The sequence below is a fragment of the Mya arenaria genome, chromosome 13, assembly GCF_026914265.1.
Source record: "Mya arenaria isolate MELC-2E11 chromosome 13, ASM2691426v1".
NCBI classification, from domain to species: Eukaryota; Metazoa; Mollusca; class Bivalvia; order Myida; family Myidae; genus Mya; species Mya arenaria.
The window spans coordinates 59,394,234-59,406,819 of NC_069134.1; the positions used below are offsets into that span (position 1 = coordinate 59,394,234).

General features: G+C 35.8%; 1 protein-coding gene across 1 annotated transcript in view; it reads right to left on the reverse strand.

Annotated features, from left to right (window-relative positions):
• LOC128215434 (protein Hook homolog 3-like) overlaps nt 1-8,221 on the reverse strand; it is a 28,623-nt gene extending 20,402 nt beyond the window's left edge. Inside the window, exons 1-3 of the mRNA XM_052922120.1 lie at nt 8,139-8,221; nt 2,297-2,382; nt 1,678-1,801 (exon numbers count right to left, since the gene is read on the reverse strand). Of these exons, the coding sequence (XP_052778080.1) occupies nt 1,678-1,801; nt 2,297-2,382; nt 8,139-8,177 (249 nt within the window). The 5' untranslated portion in view covers nt 8,178-8,221. The remainder of the gene's footprint in view (nt 1-1,677; nt 1,802-2,296; nt 2,383-8,138) is intronic.
• Between the last annotated feature and the right edge of the window lie 4,365 nt (nt 8,222-12,586).

Genomic DNA, 12,586 nt, shown 5'->3' on the forward strand with positions numbered 1-12,586 from the left:
GGATGCCAACTGCCTACCCTAGTGAGAGTATCTTATTCTAAGGTTTCAGGGCACAGGACACAGACAGAATGTAACCATGAATTAAACTACATGTACCTTGGGTCACCGTTCTATGAAGTATGCCAGTGTATAGCAATGTCACACAGTATTTTTAGTTGTGGGGCAGGGTATTGAACCCCTGGGTTGACACTTGACAATCAAGTGTCTCACCCCTAGACCACAGAACCACCACAATGGCATGAAGAATCATAATCAATCTCTATAGCAGCATAATGTGAAAAACAAAAAACATGTTCTTTATACGTAAGATGGTGTCATTTTTCACATTCATTGTAAATTAGCACTATTTTACCAAGCAAAATGCTTGTCCAATATGAAGCACAAGAATTGAAAGAGATTTTTCTGTACAAACCCCTGAATGGCCTGACTGTTAAATGGTAAAAATTCCTGGGTTGATTGGTAAGTGCATACTAGACCACAGATACACCACAAAGGCATGAAGAATTATGATCAAATTATGACAGCATACTGTGAAAAACAAAAATCTTATTCTTTATTCATTAGATGGTGTCATTTTTCAATTTCATGTTTAACCATTCCTTGTAAATGAGCAATATTTTACCAAGCTAAACAGAATCTCTTGTCTCACTCAATATTAAATACTATATCACCCTAAGTTGAGTTCACATGGCAGATCAATCACCTAGTTCCAAAAAATGTACTGTCAACCAAGTTATTGCATGTGTGTTTTCCTGCCTCTCCACTAAAAATACTAATCTTCCTGGAAGGATGCTAAACAGTGCCAGTACTACACACTGAAACCCTTAAAAGAACCAGGGTAGCTCCAACCAGAGTTACATTTTGTTCCATAAGCTAACAAGACTGAATGAAACACTTAAAAGAACCAGGGTAGCTCCAACCAGAGTTACATTTTGTCCCACAAGCTAACAAGACTGAATGAAACACTTAAAAGAACCAGGGTAGCTCTAACCACAGTAACATTTTGTTCCATAAGCTAACAAGACTGAATGAAACACTTAAAAGAACCAGGGTAGCTCCAACCAGAGTTACATTTTGTCCCACAAGCTAACAAGACTGAATGAAACACTTAAAAGAACCAGGGTAGCTCTAACCACAGTAACATTTTGTTCCATAAGCTAACAAGACTGAATGAAACACTTAAAAGAACCAGGGTAGCTCCAACCAGAGTTACATTTTGTCCCACAAGCTAACAAGACTGAATGAAACACTTAAAAGAACCAGGGTAGCTCTAACCACAGTAACATTTTGTTCCATAAGCTAACACGACTGAATGAAACACTTAAAAGAACCAGGGTAGCTCCAACCAGAGTTACATTTTGTCCCACAAGCTAACAAGACTGAATGAAACACTTAAAAGAACCAGGGTAGCTCTAACCAGAGTTACATTTTGTTCCATAAGCTAACAAGATTGAAACTCTCAATGGGGCTGACATCAATGGATAGCTAGTGGCTTCATAAAACTCCCTGCCTGAGTCTGTTTAGATCTGCTGTGAAGCTACATCTTATAATAGCTTTATGTCAAAAATATGCACTTCAAGGAAGTGAAAACATTCTATGCTTCTTTATTATATGTCACTTAAAATGTTTTCATTACCACCTCTTGACTTATGACAATGAACCAATGTGAAACCATACCTCAATATTGTACTCGAGGATGCCCTTGAGGATTTTTTTCAGGTTGGAAACCTTCAATCTCCAGTTGGTCACATCCGCTGTTTTTACCCTGCTCAGCCATGGGTCCGTGAAATAGTCAGGGGCACTGAAATTATTTTTTTTATATATCATAATTCTATTTTGCTCGTCCACCAGTTTGAGATAAAGCATTTGCCAGGCATTTAAATGAAGATCAACATGTAAATTCAAAAAAAGTTTAAGTATATTTAACTTAATATTTTTATTTTTTAAAGGAGCCCTAAGTATACTTTTCATGGAGTTATTCTTGAACCACTTAATAAAATATTATTGCAGATAGGGAAACTGTGAAGTATCATCCTAAACAGTTCTCAAAAGTCCTTAAATGTATATTGAAAATGCTGCATACAAGCTGCATGTCCAAATAGATACATGTGTCAAGTATAAATATTGGATGCATATATGAATTTGTCCTTAACTAACTTGTCAGACTGGAGTTTCTACATGATATTGAATTGATAAAAATGTCTGATCTCTAGAATTCATCAAAAGGAACAGTTTGATTATTTAAATAGCATGGTTCTATTAGTCCAACTAAAACTTCCTAGTGTGGCGAACTCACATTTGATGCAGCACTTTTGACATGGCAATTCCATCACTGAGCTCTTCTGCATTGCCGTGAGGAACATCCAGATTAAACGTCTCCAACTGAAATAGTGGTGAAAAATGTTAGTGTTCTGTCAGTAAAATTCAGTAAATACAAGGGACAAGAACTCAATCATTTTGTCTCTTTTTTATGTAAAAAACTACTTTTTGTGAACTGATGTCTTCATGTACACATATAACTGCTTGATGAAATATTGCAGAGAAAACACTTGAAGACAAAACTAGAAAGCAATGTGCCTCGTAAAGCATCAAACAGCTCATAAATACACAGAATGCCTTGAAATATTATAAAAACCTACATAAGTGTTGACAAATTACCTTCGGATATCAACTGGAATGAGAATAATAATATCTGTCATGTGTTCCCGCTCCGGATAGAAAAATCCTACACGAGGGCACCTGCGTTGCCTGGTAACGAGGCTTGCTGAGTTACCGGCTACGCAGCGTGCTCGAGGGTCGGATTTTTCTATCCAGAACGGATACACATGATAGATATTTTTCTAGCATACCTTAATTATTTTTGGGGGGAAGAAACTGCATAAAAAAGCTCATTTTTGTACATTTCACCAAAAAGCGCATGCGATAATGTTTATTGACGTCATGACGGCCCAGTAACTTTTATTCACTGTCCACGTCAATAAGTTCCTTCGATATCAAGTCTTTGAAGGGTTATTTCGTTTTGTTGTGAAGATATATTTTTGCAAAGTAAATGTTTATGAAACTCATCTATTGAAATCTCATAATTATGGTTACTTAAAGTATATAATAAAAGAGATAAAAAGTATTACGTCACAGCGCGTGACTCATCTGGCATGGGGGGATGCCAGATGGGATTTTTCCAGCACGGCTGACGTCACCGGAAATGCCTATCCGGTGTGCTAGAATATACCATAAATTAATCTTTCCTCAAAATAAGTTCATCAAAACACATGGATTTCACGTCATTCACCGACTGTATCAAGATACACTCCATGCTGAACTACCACTTTCCTCGGTCACTCCGAGGGTTTTATCGCGGATATCCATCAAGTACTTAACCGCTTTCCTCGCTATAATCCGCCTTGTTTCGCCGAGTTGCTCTTTTTCTGCCGAGGGTTTTATTGGCAGTATGTATATACATCTGTATGAAGATATTGTCGTAATCTATTTCCTACTTAAACGAATATAATTCAGCTTTCAATTGAATAATTTTATGAAAGATACGGTGTTAGTATGAATATTATGTTTAAAAACTATTGAAACCATTACTTCTTAGTTAATAATTAGAAATTATTAGTATAAAAAGGCAAAATTCTGACTACTTTTGGTTATCTGGTTATTGGGAAAAAATGCATTTTAAAACTGCAGGTTTAAATGTAAGACAGTTAAGAGAAATTAATTGAATATACGTAGCAAACAGAATGTTTACATAACTTTAAGTAACTGGGACTGTTGGAAGTCAAATGAGTAAGATATAATTAGAACTGGGTCAAAAATGGACATCGACATATATTGCATTTTTGTGCCGTCAAAGGATTAGCAGTTTATTATTATGTGCAAGTAAGTCTAAAAAATATTGAAACAACACAATAAAAGAACGGTATTCAAATAAATTACACAAAATCAGATACATGTCAGGGATAATTCTATGTCAGATTTTCAATGAGAGAATTGCTCACATTTGTCCAAAATTGGTGAAAGAATTTTAATTTCAGAGATTTTTATAATACATGGATAACACAGTGATAAGACAATGCAAAACAGTAACTTTATTCATGAATATCAATATATATATTACAAATTTACAATATATAGATATAATATATACACTTATTTGACTAGAAGGAAACACTTGTTAACAGTTCAGACATCATGAATATTCATCCTCATCATTCTTGAGCAAAAAATAGGGTTTAGCCGTTTTTGCTGAAAGGTGCATTGACTTTTTTGGGGGAAATGAATGCTTTCCATTGTAGTTTTCATCTGAAGCTGGTATTTCATTTTGGTCAACAGGCTTTTTTTTTAAGAAATGCAACAACGTTTTCTGATTTGACATTTTGACGCTTCGGATATTGTAGACGCCTTTAAAATGCAGTGGTTACCCACGTATACAAAATTATTCCAGGTCGCAAAAACGCTTGGAAACAAGTATGTGGACGATATTGATCCAAACTTTTGATAAGACAAATGTTACTTTATGTATTCAATGTAGGGGAGGCAATTCGTCAGTAATTCAATTCATATAAACAAGAAGCCATCGGCAACTTCCGATGCTTTATTTTGTAAAACATCAAAAGGGAAAAGGCACAAAATAAACAAACTGCGATGAAGCACAATAATATCTCGCATTATTGTGATTCGAGCAATTTTTAAGCAAGAAATCGCGGAAATCGCTTACTAAAATTATCCCTGCATGTACAGTAGGAGATTCTTATTGGTTTCCTAAGAGTTTCGCGGCGGTGTTGTCACTCCCGAGTAATGCGGCGACTGTAATTATTTGGTCCACTGACCAGCCTCGGAGGGTGAACGAGTGTAAACGTCCAGGCAAGTGGATTTTGATAAATTGAATTTCGTGTCCGCGATGACATGAATCCGCCGAGAAAAACGGAAAGTGATAGTTCCGCCTAGAGTGTACTGTACATTAACCGCTATTCACTAATACAAGGCCATTGAGAAGTATGCTTACATCCAAACATTTCAATCGAAAACAAGAATTAAATGTGTTACCTTCACATTTTCTATTTTGTTAAGTTTAAATGAATGAATATTTTTTTAGAGCAAGATAAAATGTAACTCTAAAATATTAGACGTGTTATACGGGATTCTTCCAATCCCTAACGTCTAAACGGGAATGTGCAAAAAACGGGGGTGTTTTAAAAATATTGAAATTGTTTTAAGTGAAGTATTTTATGGTTGAAATTGATCATAAAGAGTTACATTCATATTCTACCATGTAAGTGAAATGCTATTTTGCACTAAACAAGCATTTAATGCATTAAAACAAGTTGTTTAGCTTTCCAATAAAACGAAAGTTGACTGACACAGAAAACAACTATGCGAAGGGGAATAACTCGATACAATCGTAATAACTCGGCCTCCTCCGACAAAGCTTCGAGATAGACCTTGTTATACAATCGTAACAACTCGGCCATGGCCGAAATGTTCCGAGCGATTTAAAACTGTGCCCTGAAGCCTTGCAGGTGCCCTTCATGTATATATCGTTATGTTTTGACAGAATGAAATGAAAAAAATCTGATACTATTTCTTGTTTTTATGATATTTTATAGACTCCATATGCTTTAACCCGGAATCCTGATCGGAACAACTACCCACTTTTCAGGGGTGTAGAAATTATTTCAAGTAGCAGGGAATATCCTAAAAGTAGGCGGGGGGTCTGGATGTCCTCCCCCAGTTAGGGTCAAGGGGGCAACGCCCCTTGTGGGATGAATTTAAGCCTTTTTAACCAAACATTCTAGTCTTCTGGTGCATGTTTATTTTGTAACAGGGAACCTTAACATAAATGTACTATAATATGATACTGAAACTGAGTACTATCCCCCCACCACCCACCAGTGAGGGCTAACTAATTAACCAAACTACTGTCAAATTCAGATTCAGGATAATATTATAACATTCCAGACCACATGCCTTGACATTTGCTAGCTATTCCCTCCTAATAATATATGTTATTTCTTCTCTACCAATTATATACTTTCAGCCACTGAATCACTATTAACCTCTGTAAATTAAACATCTAACTTCATTTTCTGTGGTTCTAGATATTTCACCTGCAGCTAACTAATATTCCATTTTAATAACCAGAAGAAATATCTGAACACTTTGTGACATTTAAAGCGTACTAAATTTCACCCAACGTACATGTAAAATTCATCAAAATAATGGATTATTTTTAGCAGTGACATCACCGCAAGCTTGTTCATTTTGTTTACACCTGGTTAACAGGCGTATATAAAATTTACTGTTGCGTAAATGGTAATAGGACTAACAGAAGGCCAGACACGCTCATGTTGCATACTTACTACGCTTTTTTGTGTCTGGAAAAAAATATTTATTTCACCCTCCATTGCTTCGCAAATCATTAATTTCAAAACATCCACAGATGGGGATGCGACTAATAAGGTCATGTATCGAGCTAATGTTTTTGTTCTCGGAACACTGGGAAACCCAAACCTAATACTTGAAAAACATCCCAGAGGGGGATGTGACAAATGACGTCACGTATCGAGCTAATGCTGTATTGTAGTCGGAACGCGCGGAAAGCAAAATAAACAATATCAACAATCAAGGTTTTAAACGGATGCAAACAGAACAGACATGACAAAAAATAACAGATTTTATTTTTGTTGATGCTGGGAAATTAGCCGGGTGGAGATGCTAAAGTAACCGGGTTATTTTAGCGGCTCCCGGCCCATTTCTACACCCCTGACTTTTGATACTAAACAATTTGTACGTGAAGGATTTGCCATATCAAAAATCTAAAAAAATCCGTCAACGTACAATTATTTGGACTAGATAAAATGATAAAATATTTTTGGCATACTCAGCTTGGTCTTTGAATGCTGATATAACTTTTAATGTTTTGTTTGCAAAGTGTGTGTTCGCGACATCTGGCACAACTCATTTGCAGCAATTTACGAAAGCAAACACATTTTTTTAATAATTTTGAGGTATTTTCAACTGTTTTCATAAATTTTTGCTCAACTAACACAATCAATTTAACTGTATGAGGTGCATTTAGGCACACATTATGTAAGTCTTTCCATGTTTTCTCTGTAAATGGTTCATCATAATGCATTTCTGAGTGCCCGATAGCTACAATAATGAGCGATCAGGGATACTTTTTTATTATTTTGACATTTCATGTGTATCCCTGTAACGCTACAACTCTCTACCATTTAACACTGGGCGAAAGAATGTATAGTAATATTATGCATCGATGTTGATTAATAATGATATAATTGTTACAAATGTACCTAACAGTGATCTTAACTGGGTTGGATTTGTCGTTAGAGTCGTTATTTTCACATAAATATACTCTGGGTCACGAAATGAGCGTAGCAGTCCACCATTTTTTATACATGTTGATTTTTATCGAATAAATTTGTACCCATCCGTCAATGATGGTTAACCCTGTGCGCAGTCACAGTTATTCTCCCTTTTCTATGTATTGTGCAGAGCAACGCAACAGTGTTCAAAAATGGTGATACCTAATCATCATCATCATCATCACGAACATCATCATCATCAACTTCTCCCAACTTGACCCATCAAACACGTTAGCGTTCAGCGCATTGAAATGGTTGCATTTTAATAGTGTTATTTAACCGAGCCTATTAACGACCAAAATATTCGAAATCCTCTACCCCGTTTCATTCATGTACACAACCTGTCAGATTTGTCCTAGATTTACAGATTAATGGATACAATTGATGCATGTAAGTGCATTATGGTATCTGAACATGTTTTTTTGGCATAATGACATAAATAAATGTGTGTTTGATAGTAGGCAATGATATTTTCGTAGAAATTTGAATTTATAACAAAGATAATTTAAAAATTGTGGCCGCGAGGATCCTCTGCGCAAGGCCCGTTTGCTACTTTTCGCTGGGATGGTGGACGTCACCAGTCTGCCATAGTCTAAAAATTGTCAAAAGACTGGTTGACGGCCATTTAGGTGGACTAAGTGCCCGAAAGCTCACAGCTAGTCCACAACTGTTTTGATCTTGGAAAACCCGAAGAAATCGATATGAACACAGGTTTTGCAGAAGCAAAGTATAAAATGGTTGTAACTTTCTTACCCAGACAATTAGACTTTTGCAAAGAACTTCTCTGTCCATTCTTTTGGTATTTAAATCATTTCAAAAACTGTTTTGACAAGTTGCAAGTTGTAAATGGACAAGGGAGATAACATATCTACTTCCGTATGGACTCGTTTTAATTTCTGGCTTAATCGATTAGGCTAACCTAAACTATTTCCTTTACGCTGACGTCAAGAATATTGTGACCGGGAGTTTAGTGTTGGATGAAGCCACTAGGGTCTTGAAGTTTTATTGGTAAGAGTAAATAAGAAGTTATAACAGAAAAACGGCAGCTTAATATTTTCTTTCGCGAGAATATCAAAGTGTATTAGTGTCAATACTTGATCCGTCCGTTTAATATGATAGTCGTAACAGGAGAAAAAGGCCGGGAAAGTTGGCAAGGATAACTGATGGTTAGTAAAAGTGCCCCCCCCCCCCCCCCTATAAATGTATAAACAACTCACTCAAATAGACTGGACGGACAACATACTTAAATCACACACATAAATCTTTACGCACAGTAAACAGAATTGGAGATACATAACATGAGCGTACATATGGCCGGGGTCTGGGGGCATGCCGCCTAAATTAATGAAAACAATGGTGCAATGTGATGCATTCTTGGCGTTCTGGGGTACTCTTTTAAGAAAATGAACAGTGTAAGGATAATAAATCACCAAATAAACCCTTCACTTTCTATAAAATAGCAAACACTGACTTACCCCCCGTTATGTTACTCTCACGATTGTCTAACAGAAGTCTATTTTTTTGGTCCTTTTTTCCATTGAACTATATCATTAAATGCTCAATGTTCATATGTCTGTTACACTATGTAAAGTCAAGTTCAAATATTGTCACTTTGGATGAATATTTTGTTTTGTCAGAACCTGATCCTACTCCCAGGTCAGAACCATGTAGATTCAGCCGCGTACTCGCGTATAGGCAGCTACGCGCCTGTATTAACTATGATGAAGATTTAATTGATGAAAAGAGCAGAATGTTACATCATGTAAGCCCTTAAAGACATTATAAGAATTCCTGGCTAAGTGCCATTCATGTAATTTCTAATAATTTCATTTGTCTCAAATTTAGTTCACATGTAATGTAAAGCAATATGAACCATTTGTGATTGCTAATTGAGTAGTAAAAATACCACAACAGCATATGTTGATGATTAAAGTGACTCGCTCGTGTTTTGGGACCAAAAATTACTTTTCCCGGCAAAGCATCTGAAAACACTTATTTTAACATTATTTTACTCTATGATATCGAAATTGCAAAAAAAATACAGTTATAGCACACAAAATTATTTTGGTTTTAGTGGGGTTCGAACCTACACCGGTAAAGTCAAGATTATATATTGCATTTACAACATTTATAAAATACGAGTCTCCTAATCTGTATTCTCTTTGGGCAGATGGAGAAAATCTTTGACTCCATTCAAAAGGGCATACTTTCTTGATTTTTTATTCTTAGTGTCAGTTTGTTCCAGCTAGTCTGTTAGTATAAAGGTGTGGTAGTATAGAGTAGAACCGGTAACACTATTGACAAGAGACATATTCAAGTTATAATCTTGACCCCTAGTACTATGTTAAAACGTTCATCGGACATGTAATATGAGTATGCAAATATGATAGACTTCCTTTATTTGCAATTTTATAGTTATACACATTATTGAGACGTAGTTGTCTCACTCTATTTTGGCATCTAACCAACCAATTTAACAAAACCCAGATGAGTTTACTATATTTTATATCGATATAATAGCTATAGATGCACATTAACATTAGAAGGCGTCTTTCGGTGACGTTCTTGCATATTTACTTCAGCCGTGGGTATAAATATATCCAACCTAAGTACAATGAAACAGTTTTTTATTCAATCAAACATATTATGATAATAACAATTATATCTAAGTGAGGTTATCCATTATTTATCATTGTACAAAAAAAAACAGGGGAAAAATAACGAAAGATGAACGAAGCACATTCCGTCAATTTTTTTATAAAGGTTTGTGATGCATTGGTCACCGGTACAAGGGTGTAACCTTTAAATTAAACCGCTATAATAAGGGTATGTATAAAATTCGGCCCTATAAGATCTCTACAGAGGTATAGGTAAAAAAAACACGGCCCTAGGGTCTAACTTTTTTGATTCTTTACCAATTTAAGACATTTTGATATCGTTGTAAAGAAGAAACAACCACCTTTCAGAAAATGTTTTTGGTTTTTAATTTTTAGTTAAAATATTATGCTAATAGTGAGTAATAGTACCTTAAAGTCATTGTTGAAAACAGCGTACAGTCTAAACTCTTGTTACCCTTAGCGGATCAGTATGGAAATAGCGATAATAATAATGAGCGATCAGGGATATATTTTTTTTTATTTTGACATTTCTTATGTATCCCTGTCACGAGTCTGCCATATTAAAAAAATCGTCAAAAGACTCGTTGACGGCCATTTAGGTGGACTACCACGAGTCTGCCATATTAAAAAAATCGTCAAAAGACTCGTACACGGCCATTTAGGTGGACTAAGTATGGAAACAATGCAGCGCATTGCACAAACGTTCAACATTCTGGGATTAAAGTGTTTACAGTAGAAAAGAAAAATATTTTCTCTTTTGATTGACATAAAATAATTCAATTTCAGTGCAGAAACATATTAACTGACCGTTGTTTACATGTACGAGTAAATGATGCATTAGCGAATCAAATGTACCAATAACGGATCACGTGACATTCCGATATTGGGGGTTGTCTCAAGCGAGGTTTTAGCTGTCAAAATTTACAATCAGATTGTTCATCTTTTCTGTTGACTATATTTAGTCCCTCTTTTATGCAATATACAGGTGATATCATGATAGGATGCTTCTTTGGTGATTTGTTTCACGTCAAATCCGTAGAGATAGCATATATATGTATTTAAAGATATCCGATTTGTTGAAATAATTCAACAAATTACCTGCTGAAAACACTCAGGTGCAGTTCATTTTGAGAGCTTTTGGACCTTTTATCACTGATCAAAATTATTTGAACGTATATAAATAATAACTGTGTATGCATGTGCTAGAAAATCTGTTAACTGTTCATGATTTACTATGCATAGAATAAACTCTTTCTGATTGAGATCATTTATTTTCATTTAAAAATAATTCGACAATGATTAAGTATCCCGAGTCATAAAATCACAGAAAATCACTAAGTATTCAAGAATAAAATCACTGACATTTTAAAAAGTAAAATATAAACAAATATATATAAACACATAACAGTTGACCAGATATTCTGACCAGGTGTTAATGCACCAGTCAATTGTAACCACGGCCCCCCATGTCCGGGGAAAAGCAGGGACTTTGATTTTCGATCCAGCCATGCCCGGGATAAATCCCCGTCCTGCGGGCACGAACTGCTGGTAAAATCCCCGCCAAATGCCAGCGCAACCCAGGGACCCTAGATAAGGCCCATTTCCCGCTATTTTGGCGCGAAGATAAAACCACCGCATTCACCCAGCACTGCATGGCCACCTTGAAGGTAAAACACGGCCCATTTCCCCGGCTTTTCCTTGAGCTGTGTGTGTGTAGGGGGGGGGGGGGGCAGGGTTACAATTGACTGGTGCATAATATTATGGTACCAACCTATGCAATGATATGAAGTAACAGGTTAAAAGTGTTAGAAATAGTATAAGGTAAACCTAATACTTTAACCTGAACAAATTACACAGACAATCATGATAACCTTGAATGAACAAGCTTGATGGCAAAAGATACAACGATTTGAATCAAGATTCAAGCTACTTTGAGTATAAAACATTGCACAATTAAACAAAACAACACTCCTTATGATTTGCCACACTTTATTTCGTAATTAAAAAAGTGCATTTTACAAACCATGAACGAGTTTCTTTAAATCTATTCCGCGCTGGGTCATTTCACTAAGACATTCGGCCATGCTTTTTTCCTCAGCAGAGAAAAAGACAGTTTCCGGCCCCTTAATCTTTTCGATGTGCACTTCCCCTAAATAATTGCTGCCTATAAAGAAACACATAAGAGACCCCATATTCTCTAGCTGCTTTCCTAAGTGTAAGCTTTTCATTACATGTATACACTGTATCATGCTCAACGAACATTAGACGCTTTCTCTGGAGTCATTTTCTTCCCTCGATACTTCTTTGATATGGCTTTGGCTGAAACACGGCCCTAGGGTCAAACTTTTTTAATTCTTGCTACTTTTGTAAAGTTTTGGTATGATTGTTAAGAAGGAACATCCAGCTTTCAGAAAATGTTTTTGGTTTTAAATTCCTACCTTTCTAGCTATGTAAATTATGTCTAAAAGTCACTAATGTACAGGGATATATCCTGTAGTCAAAGGTAATTTTACAAGCTTTAAAAGCCTTTTCGATGCATATTTCTTATTGACATTTTCTGTTTGCACACGGAACACATTATAG